This window comes from Chelonia mydas, chromosome 17 (assembly GCF_015237465.2).
Source record: "Chelonia mydas isolate rCheMyd1 chromosome 17, rCheMyd1.pri.v2, whole genome shotgun sequence".
Taxonomy (NCBI): domain Eukaryota; kingdom Metazoa; phylum Chordata; order Testudines; family Cheloniidae; genus Chelonia; species Chelonia mydas.
Window position 1 is genome coordinate 3343254 of NC_051257.2, and position 25300 is coordinate 3368553.

The following is a 25300-nucleotide window of genomic DNA, read 5'->3' on the forward strand; positions in this document are numbered from 1 at the left end:
GTAAAAGTACACATTTGGCATGAGCAAAATACCCGAATGACAGGTTCAGGTTGTAATCTGCATGGTATCTGCTCCTTACCTGCTGATGTCGCGCGTTAGGGAAGGTGTACTGGACAGAGTGAGTAGGATAACGACTCTGTTCTGTGCTGAATGCTCCTTGGTTAGGAGGGTAGCCCGAACTTGACATTATCAGAGAAGGAGTCTTCACAAACTGTGAGATCAACACCAGTAAGCAATCATGTTTCTAGGAAACCGCCTAAAAGGAAAAAAAGAACACTGATAAGCAATGAAGTACCAGATGTACTTCCAACACATTATAACCATAGTCACCTAAGCAAAACAACCATTACCAGTAAAAGCTTCCCCACGCACACAATACATTTATTCAATAGGTTGCTCTAGTTTGAATCCTGCTAGCTGTTCTTAAATGAGCTCAAAAACAGAGGGGTCAGCATTAGCTACAAAAGGATTTGAGAATTATATTGTCAGAATACATCCTTTTAACAGTCACCAATTTAATTAGAAAGATTTTACTTTTTAAAACAGGTCACTTAAAGATACTGAAGGAGTTCTTATATAGCCAAGCTTATATAGCCAAGTATCGTGATAATTACCTTAGGATAAGGTGTAATGAGCTAAATTCACCTCTTTTCTTTGGGAACTTTTTTTTTTTAAATGGATATGAAAAAGGTTCCGTACGTCCTTATTAAGTGAACCTTGAGGCCAGATGGCTCAATATTCACTATGTCACCAGTTCTATTGGACCCTACAAGAAGTTATTACTATTGAATGGCAGCTTGGCAGCCTTAGTTCTTAGGTAGGTAGGCAGGCATGCATAAAAGCCATCATTAAAAATGGCAGCCTTGTTAGCAGTCTCAGTTTATGTCTACACTCCACTCCAGTATGGATTACAGGGATGTGAATTGCAGAGTGCTCCGAAGCGTTGTACTCTTAATGCCCTGTGTAGATGCTGCTGGCACAAACTAAAAGGTATCTAGTTTACACAGAACCCACCCAAGATTGAGGCAATGCTTGTAGGAAGAAGCTTTGAAGAACTAGCCTTTTTTAAAAAAAAACAAAAACAAAAACATCCTCCATTACCAAGAACCTGCCTGAAGATCATTTAAATCAGTCAGCAGTCTTGGAAATTCTTATTGCTACTGGATATCCAAATAGCTATGGCAACAAAAAACTACCCACTTTCATCTGCAACTAGCTAGAAGAGCCTGCCCCCATCTGGGGGAGCAGACCTGGACATGGTTATGCATGCACTTGTGACCTCTGCACTCTGTTCTTGGATGAAAATGATAATTAAGGCACACACCTTGAAAAAATTCCAGCTGAGAAAATTCAGCAGCCCATCTGTTTAGCAACATAAGCTGCCATGAACAACTAACCTCAGTATTCTTATATAGTCTCTACAGTCTTACTTGTTATTTAAATACAAAACACATACACATGCCAGCCTTTTTTCCCTTAGTACCACTCTGTTGCCCAATAGTGTATCTGTAGTATGTTGTTCCATCCTGTTTGACAAGTGTGTTTCATGCAGTATGTATCTTTAGTCTTGCACAATATTACACATTGAGTGTTATATATGAGTATTTAACATAGCAGGAAAAAAATGAGAAAGTGATCATGCTTTTAAGCACTACTTTAATCCACACATGTGTGAGGGTACAGCTGAGATATAAAATCCTTGAATGCATTCCTGTGTTTCCTGATTTGTGGGTGTCTAAATGAGACTTAAAGTTGAATCCAAGGGATGCTTTCTGGGCCAGATTTGGGTTTTTGAAAACAAACTTCCATAAAACATAAAATTAATTTTTTTAAAACCCCCAAATATTTAAAAAGCTAGGTAGACATTACATGATAGCGTTGGCAACTCAAACATTGTATTGTGCTAGAGATGCACATGAGGCAATGGTCTGACAAAATGCAAATTAAACCTGACCACAAACTGACTTATCAAAGGGAAGTGAATAGTCTCCATTCAGTATCTCAGCTAAGTGAAATCATGGTGTAACAAACAGCATAAATGGGGAAAAATTATAATTTTTAAATTTCCATTTTTAGTAAATTAAAAATATATATTCAATTTGACCACATTCCTTTAAGGCAACAGGAAAACAAAAAAGAAAATAAGCAAAAAAACTAAAATCATGTGTGAAAACTTACAGGCAGCACATCTTGTCTCTGTTGGTTGAGCAATGGCATGCAAAGATGAGAGTTTTATTAGGGGAACAGAATCTGCGAGTCTCAAGTTGAGAGTGGCGGAAAGGGGGAGGGGGCGTAGAGAAGAGAGGCATGACTATCCTCTAACTCCCCAATGGTGTTCAGACTCCATGGCAACATCAACAACTTTAGAAACTTCACATTGTACATTGAAAATGCTCAGTCATTTGTTTTTTCCAGTGACTTCCTCATTGTGAACTAGAAACATGCCAACTTTCAAGTTCTCAAGCTGAAAAGCTATATTTTATTATTGTCAAAATTAGGAGTGAGAGAAGAGGCTAGAGAAGAGAAAAGGAAAAAAAAGAAGTTGCAGAAATAGTGTCAGGAGTAATCCAGGTCAAGGTGATCCAAGAGGTGGAGAATGGAGACCATGTCTACTCCACAAGCTTTGGCCCACACAATTTACATCATAATACAGCCACTGAAGTTTGTACTTCACCTGTGCATGTGCATATTTGGCTGATTGCATCGGCAATTTACGTACTCACCAGGAGTGCTTGCATGGATATAAAGCATGGTGCACCATGGGTAGGGTTATCCCAGTGTGCCATGCACTGCCATCTGGCACAATCCCTTTCAGGATATTTTCACAGTTTTGTGGGATAGCAAGGATTCACCCAGGGATTTTTGGGAGATGGGGTCAAATACCCAGCATGCAATTTTTTCCACCCTGTAATATCTTCCACATTCCATAATTTTCAAGCCATTTTTCAAAAATTCCACATCGTGCTTTTCAGCCTCTGCCATCTTTGCCGGAAGCATGGGGCCCAGAGAGCTCAGCACTATTAACATGAACACTGCTAACACGACAAATGATTCTCCTGTATTTGTAGACCTGCAGGAAGTACTGAAACAATGGGATCACAATGGGGAATACGAGGATATTGTCAAGAAGAGTTTGTTGATGGATTTAGTGAAAAAAATCCCAGGTTGCTGGTGGCATTCATGGAGCAGCTGCAGATGGCGGAGCACTAATTCTGGTGCTGAGAAACAAGCATTTACGGATGGAAGCACGTTGTAATGCATGTTTGGGACGACGAACAGTGGCTGCAGAACTTTCAGATGCAAAGAGTCACAGTCCTGTATTTGTATGCTGATCTTGCCCCAGCCCTTCAATGCAGAGATAGCAAAATAAGGCCTATATTGACAGTGGAGAAACAAGTGACAACCACGACCTGGAAGCTTGCAAAAGCCAGACTGCTACTAGTCGGGGGAAATCATTCTGGAGTTGGAAAATCTACAGTGCGGGCCACTGTCATGCAAGCGTGTAAGGTCATTAATTGCCTCCAGCTATGCCAGGCTATGATAAGTGGAAGGCAAGGAACAGTGAATGGATTTGCAACTATGGGGTTCCTGAACTGCTGTGGGGAGATAGATGGAACAGATCTCCCTATTTTGGCACCAGCCAACCTTGCTACTGAGTACATCAACAAAAAAGGATATATAACCATGGAAAAGTAAGTGCTAGTGGATCACAGGGGTTGAGTCACTGATATCAATGTAGGTTGGTCAGGGTAGGTGCAAGACACCTGCATCTTTAAGAACACAGGACTGTTCAAGAAGTTGCATTTAGGGTCAGCCTTTCCTGAGCAGTGGATTAACACTGGAGATGTGGAAATGCCAACAGCGATTCTCTGAGACCCAGCCTTCCACTTACTCATCAAGACGTATGCTGGCCATCTGGACGGCACCAAGGAAAGATTCAAGTTTCAGCTCAGCAGATGCAGAATGTCTATGGAATGTGCTTCTGGTACACTGAAGGGTCGCTGGCATTGTTTACTCACTAGATTAGATCACAGCAAGAAAAACATCCTAATGGTTATATTTACATGTTGTGTAATGCATAATGTATGTGAGAAAAAGGGAGAAAAACTGCCACCAGGGTGGAGGGGTAAGGTGGAATGTCTCTCTTCTGAATTTGAACGGTCAGACACCAGTGCTATAAGAAGAACCCAATGTGGAACTATGTACTTGAGGGATGCTTCACAGTCAGCCACTGTAGTGTTCTCTGGCATCTGCCTCATGTAATTGAAACAACATATTTTGAAGGGGGGGGGGTTGCCTGCTAATATATATTGTGTTGTTCCTCCTTCAAGTTATAAATACTGTTGGGCCTGGGGCTTTGCCTGTTACTATGAATTGAGTTGTGCATACTGTACATTTATAAATATGGCTGCATGTTTTACTAACGTTACGAATTCTGTGGTGCATTTATAAGTAGTTGGCTTTCTTGACTGCCATTATGCATTTCATAATACTTGTTGTGAATTAATAAACATAATTTGAGTGAAAAAATTAGGTGCATAAAATCAGAGTACAAACATATACATACATTATACAAACTTATAACTTAATGGGGCAAAACTTTTAAAATTCTGGTTGAAAAGGAAGTCAACATTTACGTCCATTTGTGTAAACAAAAAGGTAGTTCAATGTAGTCAGTTGCGGCTTTGCATGCACCAATCTGTGGTTTTTACAGGTCTCTGTATATGAAGCTGCATTTTCCTTGTTGTTCCTCTTGAGTAGACTGGTAGGGGTAAGCAAGTGGTCCATGATGCCACATGTTATCTTGGAGGTGTAGGGAGCAGAAGCACTGAGTTCTCCAAACAGTGCAAAGGCTGATGAGTCTAGGATTTTTGGACCTGTAAGTGAGCCAGGGTCTGCACCTCTTGGGTTTACTGTCTGTGAAGACCCATTACGTCACAGTGCATTTTCCACTACTTGTCCTTCTGGCATGTCTGGGCCTTTTGCCTATCCTCTCTGTCCTTCTCATGCTCTTGGTCATACTGGCCCTCCACGACCTTTGTTCAGTCCAGTGAACCTCTGGCTTGCAGGATCTCGCCGAACACATCCTCCCTAGCCCTCTTCCTTCTCCTCACCAAGGTCAGGCATTCTGCGTGTGTAAAGGAGGCACCTCTCAAGGCCACCACACCAGAAGTTGCTGATAAAAAAAAAAAAAAAAAAAAAAGACAGATGCACCATTAAATTTACAGTTCCAACGGAATGGGAAAGATGGGAGTTCCAAAACTCCCTTCTCTTATTCCCATAAATACTTTAATGCTGACTGACAGTTCAGCTTTCGAGCACCTCACCACAGTACTGCGCTCCAGCGCCAGCCATGTTGAGTACGGCCTGGCATAGAGGATGGGGCCTATTTTCTATACATGAACCCATACATTTTTGGACCCTATTCCATGGGTACAAGTAGAGAGCAATGGCAGTGAATACTGGCACTATTTTTCACAGTTAGTAGCGATTTTAGCTGATAGCTCATTCCTGAGGGTCACAAAGGCACAGGGAACCAAGCTGCTACTAGCATCCCAAAGCTGCCCTGACCAGTATATCACCACCCTGTTTGCTGCAACGAACCAGGCAAACTTGTAACAAAACGGCATGGGAAAGTGTCCTATCACAGAAGAAGAAATAAGACTGCCATCCCTAGAAACCTTCAGGAGAGGATGGCAGAATATCTCCATTCAAGTTTCATCGAGATCTGTTACAAAGATAAGAGGGACATCCCTATTCACATGGCCAAGGTGCTCCTCATAGCCCTCCTGACTATTCCAATAAGGGAATGAAAAGCAGATGGGGACTCCACCACTGTTTGTTCTATCTGTACCTGGGCACAGGACACTGAATCAATGTGGATTGTGTAATCTGAATGTTGGTACTGTTCGGGAATTTGTTTTGAATCTATTTCCGAACCTTATTTCTCATAATATAATAGTAAAACAATGAAAAGTTGATCCCATGGTCTTGTACACTAGAGCTGGGCCGGGCACCATCTTTAAATGATCACAAGGGTTGGGGGAGGAGGGAAGCAAAAGCAAACAAACATTGTAAGGAAAACTGTGCGAGCACACTTACCTCCTTTCCCCTTCATCAGCAGGCTCATCTATGCTCTCCTGGTGGGACTGGCTAGACTCCTGTGGCGTTCCAAACAGGTCCTCCTGGCTCGCAACATAGTTGGTGTCCCCCGTCGTGTCACATCTCCTCCCTTTTTCTCCTCCTCCCTCTCCCTCTTCATGGCAGAAGTCTTCACTCAGGCTCCTCCAAGGTGTCCACAGAGCTCTGCAGGGTGCCGGTGTGGCCACTGTCTAGTATGGCATGAAGTTCACTGCAAGTGTGGCAGGTCTTTGGGGCAGCAACAGATTTCTTGTTGCCCTCCCTCAGCTTACGGTATCCCTGGCAAAGTTCATTTGCTTTCATGTGGCACTGCTGCTGTCATAAACATACAGCTAAAGGTAGCATAAAATCCCTCCTTTACCTGTAAAGGGTTAAGAAGCTCAAATAACCTGGTTGGCACCTGACCAAAAGGACCAATAAGGGGAGAAGATACTTTCAAATCTGTGGGGGAAGTTTTTTGGGTTTTTTTTCTGTGTGTTCTCTCCGGGTCAGCAAGGAACCAGGGTATAGAAAACACATCTCCTAAAGTCATATATGAACTAACCATCTAAGATTACAAATTGTAAGTAATAGGAAGGAAATGTATTAGATTATCTTTTGTTTTAGCTTGTGAATTTTCTCTGTGCTAAGAGGGAGATTTATCCCTGTTTTTTGTAACTTTGAAGTTTTGCCTAGAGGGGATTCCTCTATGTTTTAAATCTTATTACCCTGTAAAATGACTTTCCATCCTGATTTTACAGAGGTGTTTTTCCTTTTTTTTTCCTTTATAATAAAGTTCTGTTTTTTAAGACACTGATTGGTTTTTAGTGTCCTAAAAACCCAAGGGTCTGGTCTGTGCTCACCTTGGTTACCTATCTGGTTGGTAGATTATTTCTCAAGCCTCCCCAGGAAAGGGGGTGAAGGAGCTTGGGGGAAATATTTTGGGGAAACAGGTACTCCAAGTGGTCCTTTTCCTGAATCTCTGTCTAACTCACTTGGTGGTGGCAGCAGTACCCATCCAAGGACAAGGAAGGATTTGTGCCTTGGGGAAGTTTTAACCTAAGCTGGTAGAAATAATCTTAGGGGGTCTTTCATGTGGGTCCCCACATCTGTACCCTAGAGTTCAGAGTGGGAAGGGAACCCTGACAGCTGCTAATCCCTGATGCACCCCTTAGTCTACATCCCCCGTGATAGCCATTCCTACATGTCCATGTTTCTACAGCTGTTCCACAGCTGTGCTTTCAGTGTCTCTTTTTTCCCCCCACAGACCCAGGAGATTTAATTCTTCTTGCTTCTCCACGCAGGAGCGTGTCTAATGCCTGGCTGTATGTGGAGCCATGGTATGGTAGACACAAACAAAGGTGAGTTGCTAGGTATGCTTGCCATGGCGCACAATCAGGAAAGATATTTCAAAAACACGTGGGGTTTTTTTTGGGTGGGGAAGAACAGGGTTTGGAAGTGTTCCAGTCTATGTTACTACTATGCAGTGGAGTTTAAAATTGTGAGCAGAGTGGTCACTGTTTCAGGGACTGAGGCACTATGGGAGAGCGGCTGGAAGACTGTTCGGTCAACACAGGTCACGCAGTGTCTACGCTCACATTGCATTGATCAAATTAGGTCTACCGTGGCTCTACACTGTTTGGGGAGGTGGTTTTACTCAATCACTATAACAGACATTTATGCTGACCAGAAACAAGTTTCAGTGTAGACAAATACATAAATAGATTGACAAGTTGATTTGCGTGGACCTAACTTTGTGGTGTAGATGAGATAGTGGGAGATGAGGTTGTATGGATAGTACTGCATTTTTGGGGGTTGTCCTCCCCCCCTTTTTTTTGATGGACTGAGTATAGAGGGAGATGGGAACAGGTATGAAGTGAAAGGGGGGAGAATCAGTGCCAGGGAGGTAGTGCCAGGGAAAAGTGTGGTATAGATGCAGGTGTCACCAGAGAGACGGAGACAGCAACTATGGAGAGCTATGGATCTGAACTGCCAAAAGGGGGCTGGGGAAGATAGATGGGGACAGGGAAATAAGAGAAGCTGAAGCTGTTGGGAGCAGTAGAGGACGACGACAAAGGACAGGGAAATGGTGATACTGCGAGAAGGGGAGTAGGAGAGCTGTGGCCAAAGCCACAAGGAAACTATAGGGGAACAATCAGAAAACTAATTTAAGTTTAAATTCAAGCTGCCCAAAGTTCCTGATAGATGCCACATAAGATTGACTGTTGACATTACTGTCTAAGTTTTAAAAGTATGAAGGCATGTTCCTGTGCTAGTCATTTGTGCAAGAAAATGATTTCACAATGCGTGTTGCAAAGTGGAGACCTATAAAATCTGGTTATTGCAGTACAATACAGAATTCTGCACCAATAAGCTTAAGAGGTCTAGTGCAGTGTTTCTCAAATGTGGCCACCAGGGGCTTTTCTTGTGGCCCAGCCTCCTGGGCTCTGGGGGAGGAGGGGGGGGGAGACAGACACGGAACGGGGGATGGACCAAAGTAGCAGCCCCTCCCCTCCCTGTTGCTCCTGGATACACCACCTTGGTGTTGGTTGCTGGGGCCACCAGTAGGGGTTGGCCCTGCCACCCTCTGGAGACACCTGGGACACAATGCTGGAGGAGCAGGCAGCTGGTGAATTCCCCACCTTCCAGGGATGGCGGGGCAGCAGGCTCTGGCCATGGGGCCTTCGGCTCCAGCCCCAAGCTCTGGTTGCGCAGTGGCAGACCCCAGCAACCAACACTCCGTCCCTGGGCCCAGGCTGCAGGGCCCAGCCCCCAACTGCCTCCCCTGACCTTCCATCCAGGGCTTAATTTATCTCCAGGCTTGCCAGGGTTAAGTAAGTCTGCTGTAAAATGTGATACTTGTATGTTTGTAAATATCACTCTTCACAACATAGTTACTAGCTAGCAATAAATAAATTACAATGATTTGGACATGTCTATGTGCATATTTATTTGATTTTCCTAAAGCTACTTAAGTATTTTAGGAAAAAGCTTAAGAGGTCTTAAGATGCAGAGTTAGTGGCCACACTCTGAGACCACCAAAAATTTGTCCTGAAAACCCCCGGTCTAGTGTGCCATCAATATGTGTAAAGTTACACAGAACTTTATTAATGCTAACAAGAGTTGCATAAGTAAATCACACAGTTTGGATAACTGATAGGTCTTGAAAACAGGATACATTTATTTACCAGAAACATCCATTGGAAATGTTTCTATATTGACAGCTAATCATAAACTACATCTAATGAGTAATGCATAAATAGCAAATTAACATCTATGAAAGCTACCCAACACAAAAGGAAATAGAAACAGTAAAAATCAATTTTAAAAAATACCAATTTTTGGTGGAAGTTGGATCAATTATCTTCCCAAAGCAAGAAATATCACGCTTGGACTTTAGCTTTGTAATACAACTAACACTCCAGACTGATGAAAACTCATCTTTACCAGTATCAATCCGTTTATACATAGTATTCAGAATCGGATATATTTCATGCAAGTTATCAGCTCTGCAGTCACCAGTTTCCTGCCTCATTATCAATGGAGTCATAAGATGGCTATTCAAGAAAAACAGCAATGAAGAATTTTAGTGAAGAAAAAAACCCAAAACAAACAAACAAGAAAAAAACCCAACCACACAGATAGTGAGGGCTCCCACTGATCGCTGTTTCAGACCACCGAGTCTTAGAACAAGAAACCTCCCTGCAAACTATTACAGAAATGGACAAGAAATTAGTCCATTTATCTACAGAAACATTAGCATAAGAGGCCAACTCCAAAACAGAGTACTCTTTGCTTTAACTCAGGAACCAATCAGAAGGTTGGTTTCCAAACATACACTCATTTATACTGTGCTTTACACACAAGAAATGCAGGAGATATACTCCACTTGTAGCCTTGAGACCCTTCGGTGTGCATTCTGTTGGAGACAATGACAAGAGATTAAGGATTCTTTTCAAAGGACATATAAAACTTACTGCACTTTTTAAAAATGTAACCGATTTCTTTAATAGATCAACATCAGTAATTCACAAAGGCACTAGCCAATTTAGGAAGCTCTGTATTATAAATGGGAACTTTTGTAGAACAAATAAAAATGTATTATTTAAAAACGTTACGATCCTTTTCATAAGTGCTGGGGATCATTTATTACTTGGTCCTCAAAATCTCAGAAGTGACATGTTCATGTCCAGGGCACTCGGACATATGTTATCATGATGAATTAAAATAATGCATTGTCATTTTATTTTAATTAGCATTTTATTGCAAGCTACTTGTTTTCTTTTATTGTAATTCATAAATTTGTACTGCCTTCTTCGTTTTCTGTGACAAGAAACCTAAAAAAATCTAAACTGTCCCTTGAGGACCTTAGTCTTAAATAGTTATGGACAACACTTTTGTAGAACGGGTATGATCACAAAAGTTGCCATTCCTATCTCTATTAAGATACCAAGCTATGAGGCACATCAGGCCCTATTAACATTTTATAATCACGCTGCTCAGTTAATTAGAAATGTCTTAATCTTTAGGGGCCCCCAAAAGCACCACTGGGAATAGTACTATATTGTCCAAGAAAATCATACAAAACAATGCTCTTGAGTTTTTTTTCTTTCCCATTACTCAAGGAACTTTAAAGTATATTAATCAAATCCAGTTAACAAATTTAAACTTCAAATAGTAAGAAATCATCGTACATGAAGAAAAAGACCATCAAAACTGACAATTATGTTCCAGAGAAACCCAGAAAGAGCAGCTAGAGTTTTAGAAAGAGTTAAGTACTATAATAGCATTCAGAAGGTATTTACACCAACATTCTAATGTAACTCATTAGCAAGAAGATCTTGGACTTTCCGACTTGGAATATATTTTATTTAGGGAGGGGGAAAAGAGGTGAGTGGGTGTGTGGAGACAGCTGATTTAAATCTTCATTGAGAAGAATTTGGAGAGAGACCATTTAAACTACTGAGAATTCTCTCAGTCCAGCTCCTGAAGTCACAACGGGGCAATTACTAAAAGTAACTCTTACTTCTAAAAGCTGAATATAGCGATTCACAGTTAACTGCAACATGTAAATTGAAGCTTTTTAAAAATAAAAAAATATATATCACAAAAGGTATTCACATTTCCACCCCCATCCTGTCAATGACAGAGTTCTAATTTGTGGTTTGAAAAATGTTACGTTTGATCTGTTCACCCTAAACCATTTTTATCTATGCGTACACAGAATCAACTGGATCAACAGAATTTTGTGTCTGACCAATATTTATACAAATAGCCTGACATGATTTAATACTGCAAACACGCTGTATGTTTCCATAATGCCAAAACGTATGTTCCACTTGTCTCTGAAGAGTTGGTAAGCAATAGCATTTTCAGTGTCAAATCTAGAAAACCGGCATGGCTCCACAGTATTCTCTCTCCACTATACTTTTCATCTTACATTTATATTGCTTCTACAATCAAGTCTAAACTTAATTCCCAAAGATTCTACACTAAGGCCCTGTCTTTATGGGGAAACTGACCATAATACAGTTATTGCCAGATAAGCTATTGTCGAAGAGTTCCCTGTGTGGAAACTACTCTGGGATAAAAGTCACTTTATTCTGGAATAATTACTGCAAAATGATACCAGAATAAAGTGTCAACATGGGGAGCTATTATGGAATTGGATAAGCCATTTAGTCACAAGAACTTTACTTACAGGTAGCTCCTTTCTCTCAAAATTTTCCTCTTAAACCTGCAACAAATATGAGGATCTTATTGACCAAGGTGGGTGTGGGTGTGTGCGCGCATGCTACAATTACAGCCTTCCTGTCTTGACACAAACCTTTCCTTATCTTACTGTTATCATTTCAGCACCAAAACTGAATTTGACTGACATTTGAAAAAAATGGTAATTTCAGTCTCAGTTTTTGTGGTACAATGGGTAATGTCACTCATCCTTACAAGAGCTGTTCTTGGACAACAGAAAGTAATCTATCTGTAACACCACCTGACAAATCAGCCTTCTCTTGAGCTACCTAAAAAACATTTTTATAGCTTAGAAATGATCATGACTTATTTTTTTGAACTACAGAAACCTGACCTAGATTCTGTCCGGTATAATTAAAAATATAACTAGAAGCTTTAACAAAGACCTCAAAGATCTCCCTACCAACTCAGATATACTATTACTCCCTCTCCATCCTGCAAACTTATTTCTAGAAAAACTGGGCAAAATATTATGAGCTCTTATAGACTGCACTGAAGGTCACCTGATGTGAACTTTCATGGACCAAGAAATAGCAAGTACCAGGAACACAGTTCGGCAGGAAGTCCCAGCACTGAAACAACCAAACAAGTGTATCTTTTAAAAAAATGCATATTTTAGTCTCAGGTCTCAGTCACTCATCCTGGGGGAAAAGAAAAAGAAAAGAAAAAACTTACTGAGCATCTACTCTGTGCTGGTAGAAAAGAGGGGAAAGGTACAGCCATGGGGGAGGGCAGACATTTATAAATCATTTGGATTTCTATGTGTTATAGTGAGTCCAACTGAAATTAATCAATGCTGCAGAACATCACTGGGCTAAAGTCAATAACCAGTATCAATTACTTATTAGAAAGGAACTATTACTGTCCTTCCAAAAGAGGTGGGTTCCTGGTCCATGACTAGTGCTCTAGGCACAATGATAATACAAATAAATAAGTATGGTATTATTTGAGAGCAGCTGTGATGTGGGAAAACAAAATCAAGTAATTAAATCATGAGCAAAATATAAATTCTTTGCTTTTAACTGCAGATTTGGAAGGGTAAGTTAGAGCCCATACTGTGTGATACTGGTACATAATGGCAAACACAGATTGAGAGTTTTGCTTGAATCCTTCACAAGTTGTTCAGTTTATGGGCATTCTGAACTATGGAATACTACACATTTTTGTTTACCACAAATAAAGTTAGTATTCTCCTAATTGCACTGTAGCAGACTGTTCAACTAAAGGATGTATACTGCCTTCAATCCATGGCAGAACTCCCACTGAAGCCAGTAGGACTTGTGTCCATGAAGTGAGCAAGCACATTACACAACTCTGCTCCTTTTGGAGTCTCTTCCATTTATCTTAATTCATTCACAGTAACAGCATCTCTTATTTTCTGTCCCTTTTCCTTGGACGTAATACATAGCATTTAGAAAATAGTTCTCTTCAGAGTGTTTTTAAAACACTAATGAACACTTTACAATATTCCTGTGAAGGGTTAAGTGGTAAGGCTATTTTATAGAAAAGGAAAATGGAGAGGTCAAGTGACTTGCCCAGTGCCAGTAATCAGTGGAAAAAGACAGGATTAGAATTGGTCTCAGTGGCTGTGCTCTCACTACAAATCCATCTGTTTACTGGACATAATAATTCTCATAAATAATAAAATATGTACACACACGCCCACACAAGCAACGTTCAAGGCAAATTAACGATTCCACATAGAACTCCGAATAAAAAGTAGTATAGTAGTTATGGATTTCATATTTCAGAGTCATATCGTTCAGTCTTATGTAACAAAATCTCTTGATGTAATTATGTTAAGAAAAGTTGCTATCCAAATGTGAAATAAAACTAAAGTTTACAAGAACTCCTGAAATTTTGGCTGGGTAGAGAAAAAATGAAGAAACTTTTCTCTTTCCCCAAATAATTGTTTTCCTCTTTCCCCAATGAAAGCTTTGACTATGTAGTTTTCCTTGCATATCCATGAACTACTCTTCTACTGCTTATTGTAGTTTGCAGATGTAGCCAACAGGCAAAATTAACTTCTTAATCAACAAACATGCATTTGTATCTCAGCAACAAGAAAGTTATTGGGAGTATGGAGGTCTTCTTGCAACATTTAACTCATGGGTTACTCTTTACAAGAATCTCTTCTTTAAGAAGGCAATGTTTTAACAATAGCTTCTAAGGTCAAAGAGCCATAGTGAGGGCCCTTTATGAAATGGAGAGATTATGTATTCCACACTACGGCAGCGTTACTGTACTCCTCAATGCCTGAAGTACTAACTACAGATTGTGTCTGGTTCACATTGTAGGTGACATGAGAAGAAAACAGGGGAGACTTTAATACAGCTAGTGACAGGAATGACAAGAGCCAAAGAGCATTACAGCAGCCAAAAGTAAGATGTCATGTATTATCTGTTATCAGCAAATATGGAACATCAGCATGACTTTTCCAGCTACACTAAGACTGCAAAATATAAATATATAAAAATTCTGATTTAGGAACAGGAAATTTCCATGAACACAGACTACAGTACTGTCAAACTCCTAACACACTTTAATAAAAATACTTCTGAAATATTATTCAATCTTAATATTAATAATTCAAGTTTGATTAAGAACAAATTTTTGCTGCAATTCTGAAAGATGAATGCTGGTGGCCGGTTAAACAATTTGGACCAATTTTACAGGATTTTTAAAGCTATAATATAATTTAAATGACCAATTTAAGTCATTTCTGGAAAGTAACTACTAAGTTTAAAAGTGATGTTCCACCAAAGCAAAAGTTACTGAGTTAATAGAGTGCAAATTACAAATACTCTTATCCAGCAAAATTCTACTCTAATCTCCATGCTGTAATTTAGGATGTTAAATAAAAGTTGTTAATGTGAACAGAAATGCAAGGCCAGGGTTAAATGAAGCTATGATGCATTAAATGGAAGACCACATGAAAGGTAATTAGGCCATGTAATGTTTGAAACATAATCTGTTCCTGAGGAAAGGGAACTCAGACTGTATTAACATCTGTTAAGTAGTATCTAAATCAGCAACCCTCTTATCTTGAAAAAAGGTGTGCTGTTCTAGAAGAGTATATATCTCAAGCAAAAGTAAACATTGACAGATACAGGCCATTGGCTAGCAAACAAGAGGTACATTTCAGTTTTTAGTTTCTCATTTGCTGGCTGCAGAGACAGTCTCTGAGGGAGGAAACACTTCATCCCTCTTCAACTACGCCTGCCTGTGGCTAATGAAGGACTGGCATTCATACATCCTGAAGGAACTCCCACTCAGCCCTCATTGGCCAAGGAAGGTCACCACAACATGAAACTATGAGATCAGGGGAAGTCCTCCACTCACTGGTTAGAGTGAGGGGGGTTTAAACATTTTCTTGATTAAAGTATGGTTAAATTTGTGCTAGGTGATGGGTTAGGTACAACCAATGAGGGGATAATTCAAGACCTGTAGTTAGGGATTATGGTTTTAAAATTTCATATGAAAAGCATGCAATACTAGAAAGCGTTCATTGTGAAGACATTTTATGCATCTCCTGGTCTCCTCTCCACCACATCTCCACTCCCATTGGTTCCAAATAGGAGAAAAGCATATAGCTGAATAGAACCACGAAAGAGCCCTCATGAACTGAAAACTGGAAGCCATGCCTGAAAAATTGCTATCTAGAAAATAAGTAATAATCATCAGTCCAAACAGCATGATGGCAAAGTTCACAGAACTTTATATTGAACATGAATTGCTCCCGTTTCATCCGGCCTGAGAAGCATTGTGTCACATGATCTCAATCCTCATAAATAAGATATATACTACACAATCATCCTTCCTGTTTAAGACACACAGTCTGCTTTTGCTATGCTTGACCAAGAGCTTAGGTACATATCAAACCTAATTATGACATAGAAGATTGTTTCTCTAATGACAGGCCATCTCTAGCTAAAACTGCTTTTAAATAAATGGGACATGCAGGAAGTTCGCTGTGTGGTCACAGTTCTCCAAACTGCATCCTCCTACCACGCCCCATTTCTCCCCCTAATGGATATCAAAACTACCAGGTTTGAATTTGACTATTCAAGAGATATTGACTAGACAAATTATGACGTAGTATTCATAAACTAAATATTTCAGAAGAAAACAGAAAATGAGGAGTAATCATACAAAGTGACTAACCATACCACTGCACTCAAATAGACCCAATATTGCCCAAAACGCTAACCCAAAGGATCAGATGACTGGAATTCTTTTGATAAGCCCACCAACTAACACTTGGAAAAAGACCAAACAAGATGTTTAGATCAGTAGTACTTATTGCTTTAGACAATTTTCTGGAGAGAAATTTTAATTCCGGATATGGAAGATGCTCACTAATGCCAGTTCATACACTGTGAAACTACGTTTTTCTATTATGAGCTGCCTGGAAATATACTACGAGTGCTAAGAAAATTTAAAACTATGACAGCCATTGAAGTTATTCCTGTTGTAAATACATTTTTGCCCAACGTTTCAAACTATAAACTGTTATGCAGCAGGTTTTCTTCATTAAAATGTAACAAATACTTAAAGCAGTTTCTTACTAGGAAATCATTTAAAAGGACTGCATTACACATACAATTAATAGACTTAAAATAGTCCTTTAGGAATCTGACTTATCCCAACCAAAGAAATTAAGCGTTAAAATAGCTACTCCATCCTGAAGTACCTCATAATTCAGCACTGAGTAATTTATCATAGAGCACTCTAGGACAGGGGTGGGCAAACTACAGCCCATGGGCCAGATCCGGCCTGCAAGCCGTTTTTAAACCAGTCCTGGAGCTCCCGCTACAGAGTGGGGTCTCGGGCTTGCCCTGCTCCGGTGCTGCGGCACTCCAGCTGGGGAGCAGGGTCGGGGGCCGCTCCATGTGATTCCCAGAAGCAGCGGCATGGCCCCACTCCAGCTCTTACGTGTAAGGGCAGCCGGGGGCTCCGCTCTGCACGCTGCTACCGCCGCCTGCACAGCTCTCCTTGGCCGGGAACCGTGGCCAATTGGAGCTGCAGGGGTGGCGCCTGCGGACAGGGCAGTGTGTAGAGCCACCTAGCCACAGCTCCGCGTAGGAGCTGGAGTGGGGACATGGCCTCTGTTTCCAGGAGCCACTTGAGGAGAGCACTGCTCAAAGCCTGCACCGCATAGCCTCTCCCTGTGCCCCAACCCCTTGCCCCAGCCCTGATCCCCCTCCCGCCCTCCAAACCCCTTGGTCCCAGCCTAGAGCACCCTCCTGCACCCCAAACTCCTCATCCCCAGGCCCAACCCAGAGCCCACACTCCCAGACGGAGCTCTCATCCCCCACAGCCCCTTACCACACCCTGAACTCCTCATTGCTGGCCCCACCCCGGAGCCCGCACCCACAACCAGAGCCTCACCCACTCCTGCACTCCAACCCCAATTAGTGAAGATTCATGGCTCGCCATACAATTTCTATTCCCAGATGTGGTCCTCGGGCCAAAAAGTTTACCCACCCCTGCTCTAGGACCATTGCAATCATTAATTCACATTGAGGCAATTTAAGAATAAAATAGCAGTCCCCAAGTGTAAACCCCATTGCCTCTGTTGGTTTATTAAATTAGGTAGAATAGTGTATCTTGAAATAATTTAGTTTTCTTGAAAAAAATGGAACTTTCAAAAATTATAGCCTTTCATTAGTACAATAATAATCTCAAGGTCATATACAGTATATTGCACCCCACCCAGAAAAAGCTATGGGATTAACACTTAATAGTATATTTAAAATACTATTAAGGTCTACAATAAAAGAGTAAGGAAACCACAGAATCTTTACCACTAATAAGCATAGATAGTTGTCCTATCAAGAGATATGCAAAGGCATGTAGAGGTGGGCCCTTGGGTATCGAGCACACAGTGTTTCACAGAGTGCAGAGGAAAATACAAGTTCAATTAGGCTCAAGACAAATTCAGGCTTACACTCTAGATACACAGACAATATTCTTTAAAATTAGAATTTTCAAAGAATTTAAAAGCAATACCAAACTTCTTGTCAAATACTCTATACCAAATTGAAAAGTGGCATGCCAGAGAAAAGGATTATTTCTATTTATTGTGTTCAGTACCGAGTTTGAGGCATGTGCTATTTAACAGAAAGTATGAACAGATACACATACAACCCTTTTGTAAGGCTCAGACCAGTAGAGGTACTATGTTGATGGTGTGACAAAAAATAAATAAGGCCACAAGTTATACTCTTACATGTTTCAGAGTAGCAGCCGGGTTAGTCTGTATCTGCAAAAAGAAAAGGAGGACTTATGGCACCTTGGAGACTAACAAATTTATTTCAGCATAAGCTTTCATGAGCTACAGCTCACTTCATCAGATGCATTCAGTGGACATCCAGTACATCAGAACAAAAGCATCTAATAATTAGACAATATTTTAAAAGAATGTACGGTTTCAGAGTAGCAGCCGTGTTAGTCCAATGAAGTGAGCTGTAGCTCATGAAAGCTTATGCTCAAATAAATTTGTTAGTCTCTAAGGTGCCACAAGTCCTCCTTTTCTTTTTAAAAGTATGTATTAATCCAAGATAAAAATATACAGTGGATACCAATCAAGGATGTGCTTTTTTTAACTGAAAATATTTCTCCTAAATCTTGTCATGACTAAGAATACTAATTAGTTGTAGGTTGCGGTTTTGCACCATTACCCACTCGCCTTTTTTTTTGGATGAATAGAGTTTTGTAGTTGTAATGAATTTAACCTTCTAATGTCTCCAAATAAAACATGAATCAGTAGGTATACACTTTAAGATGAGGGATAGGTAAGTTTTTATTTAAGAAAATGCTCTGGATACAAGTTAAAACCATGTTCAGCATTTGTTAGTCATCTGTCTTGAAATGAGGATGCTCTCATAAATGGTCTGCCAAGTTGTTGCCCTTCATGGCAGCTTCAGTAAAGTCTCTACAGAAATTCTTCTGATAACTTACCACCAGTTTCCCTAGAGCAAAATAAGTAAATAAACAAACCTATGGAGGCTATTTTTCCCCTCTTTCCCTAGGGATGAATACATACAGTATCACTTCAAGATGACTGCTGACAAGATTAAGCAAATTCACTTCCCCTGAACTAGCAGAAGGAAACAAGAAAATGACTAAGAAACCATCACACCATGATGGACAAGTCTTCTATTTCTTCTAGAGGTATTCACACAAGGACAGTGAGAAAGTTCTTATTTTCAGCTTTAGATAATCTGGTCAGCCAAAGCACCCAGGATTTTTAAGTCCAGCCAGCAGTGATTAAATTTTATTTGTCTGGACTGAGTTTTTCATTGTTTCAAGCAGTTGCACAAGAGGATTTTTTCAGAGATTGACTAATGCACCTTCATACAAATATAAGATCTCTATTTTGCAATAACCTTTGAAGTCAGTCACTTTAAAAAAAACCACATAGACCAACATCCTCCTCAAGCATTAAGAAACAAAAACATTGCATATCAAAGCAGTCTAGGACTAATTGGGCAGCACTGTTTAAGTGTTTTGGACATGTGGTGATTCAAGGACATACAAGTTCCCTCCGAGTATCCTGAGAGATCCTTAGCTCCAAAGTAAATTGGAATTCTCTGCATGTAGACTAATACTCCAAGGTGAAGCTCCATAAGGTCCAGGTGACTTCAAACTCGTAGCAATTTATCAGTGAGAATGGATAAAAATCAAGGCAACACAGTGAAGATTTTAGCATCGTACACAACATCGTTTCTAGACAGAGAAGCAGAGAATTTCATTGTAAGTGGGAAATGTATTGAGCACATTCCGGACTATTTGCATAATTTAGAAAAAGACCAAAGTAAATATTTACAGACAGCAATGGTGCATAGGTCAGAATTTTCATCTGGGTCATTTACAGTGGAAGGACTATGTGGCACATTAAGTTAATTTATTCATTTTTCACTTGTGACTTTGGTTCAGATTTGACAAAAGTTCAAAAATGAGTATAAGAGCATCAGACTAGCATTCAGGAAACATTTGTTCATGTTATAGAACCACTATACAGGTAGTATTCTTACTTATTATTGTGCTGCATTGCACTTGCATGCATTGTACCTGGGTTCCAAATTCAATGATCATTAACTTTTTTTTTTTTTTTTTTTTTTTTAAAGTTAGCCATATGTATTAAAAGAAAAACTGAATAATATTTTGGCTACTTCAGGAAACCCCCAACGAAAAAGCAAATTTAAGGAGAGCACAAAAAATAAAGAGAAAGATAGGCTAAACATACTGCACACAAAAATGGCCCAGAGCTTTTAAGGAAAATTAGACCCCCACCGAACGAAGAGAGATATGACTAATGTTATGCAGAGAAAAAGTTAATGTGACGGTCAATAAAAACACAATTCTGGCTGATTTTAATTTACTGTTACAAGTAACAACTAAGAAATATAAGTGAACGATTGAAGGAATTTTTTTTTTAATTGTGCATTTGACAGCAGTTTGTATGGAGTCCATTTCCCCTGTTTGTAAAAGTCTCTCACCCACACTCACTGGGAAGGTAAATATTTTAGAAGATAGAAAGATGTAATTATAAGGCCACAACAACTGGTGAAGAGAAACTGAAGAAAGAGATTCAAAGGCAGGTGTAGCTACTATGACCTTATTTTTTTGAAATCAGATTTCTAGTTGACAGTATCCCTTTAAATAAAAAGATCAGATTAACAGAATTCTAATGCAAAATTCAATTCAAATATCAGAAAGCCTGGTGTGGATGACAAAATAAGTAGCCTATATGGGTTCTGAGAGCATTTAGAATATATTAATTTCTATCCTGCTAAGACTATGATATATTTTGATATTTTAGCATCAGCCAACCCTTCATTACATGTTCAAAATACATTCTGGTTATATATTGTTATCTACATTGTATTCTAACCTACTGAATACATGAAACTAAATAGGAAAAATATTTTAATTGCGGCACTTTCTCTGTCCACTTCCAAATGCAAGTTATAACTCCAACAGCAAGAAAGCTCCCAAATGTTGCTCATTCCCAGGCATCATTAGTACGTTTAGACGAGCAACAACATGCAATACACTTTCAAATGAAAAAACAAATTGCCCTGCAGATTAATTTATATCAAAAATTTAACCTCACCAAGGAACCTATATGAGAGAGCAATGCCAAGAAAAATTAACGGCACATTCACAAATAATTCCAATTGAAAATAGCTACAAAGAATCCACTTCTCTGAACTTTCCTAGCTTTAGGACAAGTATATACCTTCCCCCAACACACACACACACACACACACGATTTCAGCAGACGAGAAATCCACTTCAAATATTATATACTTTTTCAAACTTCACGGTTGTTCAGGCAAGAAGAAATAGCAAAACAACTGGTGTTCTACTATATAGATTAAAGCCAACAAAAAATAAGATCTGGACACAGTCCTTATGTGAACAAACATACTACCGTAGTATCTTTTTTATTGAGGTCCTCATCACAAAATTATCACTATGTTAAAGAGATAATATAGCACAACTTCTCCTCAAATAATAAAGTCTATAACAAAAAATAAAATGAAATACATAAATCCAGTACAGGTCCAGCACTCTTTACCCATGGACTCCATAGGTTTAAAATAGCATACAATGTAAATATATTGACGCAAAGCCGACCATTCCAAGTTAACTCACTAGTGACAAGGAGAAATAACTACAGCCTGGATCCACTATTGTTTTTTCACTTAGGTTACATCATCATTGCAAAGAACTAAGTAAATAGGATTGTTAAAGACCACCTTTTTCTAAGCATGAAAAACAAGAACTTCAGACAGCAATAACAGTTTATTCAGCCCTGCATGTGTATTTACGCTGGTTTAATATTAAGAGTGGATAATGTTAAACAGGACTGATGAGCAATTACAATTAACACAATATACTTATACACAATAGCAATAACCAGTTTTGAAGAGCAGCAACTGACTAGGCACAGTCTACCATCAACTTTGGACAATTACGATAAGCCACCTCCATTGTTTCCTGCAACACCACACAGATGACAGAGACTGGGGATATTTACAGATCCTGAATCAACAATTCAGTGTCGGCATCGGCAGCAGCAATCCCGCCCCCACCCCAGTGTGGGACTAGGGGAGGCAGCTCTGGGGCAGTAGCTGCACTTTCCAATCTGCAGCTTCTGTAACCAGGACATCTCCAGAAACTAACTACAGTATATCGAACAATCCACGCTCCTCTCCACGTTCCCAGAGGGTTGAGTTTTCGGGACCCCCTCCCAAGGAGGGACCGACATCCAGGAGAAGAGCGATGCTCGGAAATGTCTCCAGAAACCTCTTGGTAGTAGCCAGCCCTGCTACACCCCAGGCCTAATCCCCTCATCCCCAAACACCTACCCCACCCCCGCTTCATGCTCGTCCCCTGCTACCCCCACCTCCCCTCGAGCCATTCACAGCTTCCCCACCACCACCACCACCACCACCTCCCTATGGGCGAGCTTCTCTAGCCCCCCCCCGCTGAAATCCCCTCCAGCCCCCCCTTCCTCTGCACCCCTCCCCTCCCCCACCCTGCCCCTCCCATGCCGGCCCCACCCGCTCTCCCTCCTCTCCTCGCCCCACCGCTCCGGGGGGGTGGCAGCCGCACATTACCTGTTCTCTGTCCCCGGGGAGGAAGGGAACTGCCAGGAGCCCCCGCCTCCTTACAGCCGCCGCGCTAGGCCCCGAGGCCCGAAACGGCGGCAGCGCCTCCCCCGCAATTGCCCGGAGAAACCCTCCCCCTCTTACCGGCAGCTCGGCGCTGGAACGGAGCAGACGGCCAACTCGAGCTAGGGTCGAGACTCGCGGAGTCTCTCACCTCAGCCTCAGCTCCTCCGTCACCGCCATCTTGTCTCCCCTCCCCCCGGCTCGGGCGGCTCCTCCCCCTGTGGCCGGGTCCTAACAGCTACATAACAAACCCGCACAGCCAGAGGCCCGTTTCTCGTTTTCTGCCCGCTGTCAGGGTCAGATCACGAACACTCGGCCTTTTCCTATTCTCCCTGGGAGCCCCAGTAACACCGGACCGGGTCGACCCGTTCCTGGGCAGCGGAAGGAGGGGGTGTCACTATACCACTGCCAGGACCCGTCGGTCTGTGCAGCGGTAAAGGGCTCCCCCCCCATGGGGGGGAAGGAGCGGGGTGCCCGCGGCATGGCCATAGGGGAGACTCGCGGAGGGGCGGAGGGAGGGAGGCCGCCTTCGCTGTTTCGTGGGGAGAGGCCCAGGGGGGCACTGACTCTGGGGGAGCCGAGACATGGCCAGAGGGTGGGGGCAAGGACATCATGGGGAACTCACCGTGGGAAGGAGAGAAAGGACATGGGGCAGGTGCCAGCCATTGCGAGTGGGTGGGGACACTAAGCGGCGGAGGAGAGGGTTCCAGTGTGACACTTGCGGGGGAGGAGGGGGGTTGTAGTCATCTGTGGTCTTTCACAGGACTAGGTGTTGCACTAACACGAGCAGACCGAGTGTTGTCATCTCAAAATTAGCAATTCCAGCGCCTGATGATGCGACCTGTGCATTAAATATTAGCGGGTGAGCGATAGTTCTGTTTGCCAGGACCGTGCATGCAGGAGCAGAGCCTGCAATAGACAGATGATCCTTTTATTTTTGTGGCGATACTTTATTCAGCTAAGGGGATCATACCCAGAAAAACTGTCTTTCCACACACACTCCAAATAAGGTCAAATTAATATGTTATATAATAGGTGAAATGTTTGTCAATGCTGTATAGGTTGGGGCCGGGGGGGGGGGGCGGGTATAAACAGAGAAGGCAAATCCAAATACCAAATCCAAATACCATACATGCACAATGTCAGTGTGATTAAAATAAGAGTGAATACAGCAAAAGGGAGAAAAGAGCTTTACATGTTATCAATGCAAACAAGATGTTTTTAAAAATCCATCTGCAAGGCTGTTAAGGTGTGAAAATTTGAATGAGTGAGAAATTAATGATTCCAATGAAAGGAGTGCAGCAAAATCCTTCAACACAAGTGAAATATCATTTTTAGAACTACCTTAAAAATGAATCCTACATTAAGGGAGTCACGCTCTGAAACAGAATGAGACTTGGCAAGTCTTCAATATATTTTACACCGTGTGAATGTTTCATACATGCTGTATAGGTTGAGGAGCAAGGGGAGAAAGGGGAAAAAAAAACAGAAATAGTCCTGCCAAGTCTCAGTTTCAGGGAGACTCACATTTTGTAATGAATTTTGTGCTATTTTTCTCGAGCCTCTCCCTCTAGTGAGGAAGGGGTTTTTTAAAAATGTTTTAGTGAGGCAATCAAAATGTCAGTTTTTCTTTTTAAATATTCCTTTTTCAAGTTACCCACTACAAATAAATTCTGATAATTTTTTAACATGGTATTTTAAATGTGATAACACCACAGAGAGGTCCCAGTTCTCAGGCATTCTTCACAGGAAAAAAAGGAGTGAGAGTCTGTTTCCATGCTCACATAAGCAGCATTGAGTGTGAAGGGCCCTGTTTCAATGTTTGTGGGGGGTGAGGGGCCATATAATTACTGCAGGTACTTATGTGGTGGTTGACACTGTAGCAGCTGGGTGTACTTTATTGTTTTTATTATTATTATGTTTTAAAGTATTTATATTGCAGTATTGGGACCCCATTGTGTTAAAGTGCTTTACAAGTTTGAGATCAGACAGTCCCTGACCTAAAGAGTTTACAAAATATAATACCAAACCTTCAAACACTTACATGGTTAATTTTCTGCACTGTGAGTGGTTCTATTGATTTCAGTAGATTTACTCACAGTGTGTAGAGTTAAGCATATGCACAAATCTTTACAGCTTCAGGTCCTAAATAGACAAGATAAAACAGTAAAAACAAGATAAGTTACTGGCAAGATGTCAAATGTACATGCATTTTTAGTTTTTGGCTTTTTTAATGTTGGTTTTCCCCAAACTGTGGTCCTTATCCTGCTCTACAACCCTATGTCCAAGTGGTTCAGACCTTACCCTTGCTGACTACTCTTCTACCTTGCACATCCCCCGGAAAAACATTAGTAATATATGTTATTACTTTTCTAATGATAATTTATATCTTTTTTCCTATTTCTCTGTTCCCTCCATCTCTCTCTCATGGTAACTTTAACCTCTAATCAGCACCCAAATGCCTTCTATTTCATGTTGTCACAGTTAAAATAGTTGTGCATCACAGAGGTCTGAACACATGTAGAATCTCTGAAGACATACGCTCCTCTTACCTTTCTGCTCCTTCAGCTCTATATGATTTAGAAGATTACAGCTAACTCACAGGGTTTCTGTAATCTACATTAGAAGGCAGCAATGGGATAAACAAATTATATGACCTCAAATCCTACATTTATTATATATTATATTTACTATTATTTAAGTGTCAACTTCATATATTTGGTGCTGTCCAAGACACAAAT

The 25300-nt window shown here is 40.9% G+C and overlaps 1 protein-coding gene across 20 annotated transcripts in view; it reads right to left on the minus strand.

The window, feature by feature from the left end:
• NCOR1 (nuclear receptor corepressor 1) overlaps window positions 1-23237 on the minus strand; it is a 114639-nt gene extending 91402 nt beyond the window's left edge. For 11 of the 20 annotated variants that reach the window (XM_037880393.2, XM_037880390.2, XM_043531161.1 and 8 more), the window contains exons 1-2: window positions 22641-23237; window positions 80-256 (exon numbers count right to left, since the gene is read on the minus strand). In XM_037880393.2, the coding sequence (XP_037736321.1) occupies window positions 80-187 (108 nt within the window). In that variant the 5' untranslated portion in view covers window positions 188-256; window positions 22641-23237. Of the gene's footprint in view, window positions 1-79; window positions 257-22505 lie in introns of all 20 variants that reach the window. The other 9 variants (XM_037880400.2, XM_043531166.1, XM_043531170.1 and 6 more) reach the window with 3 other exon arrangements.
• Between the last annotated feature and the right edge of the window lie 2063 nt (window positions 23238-25300).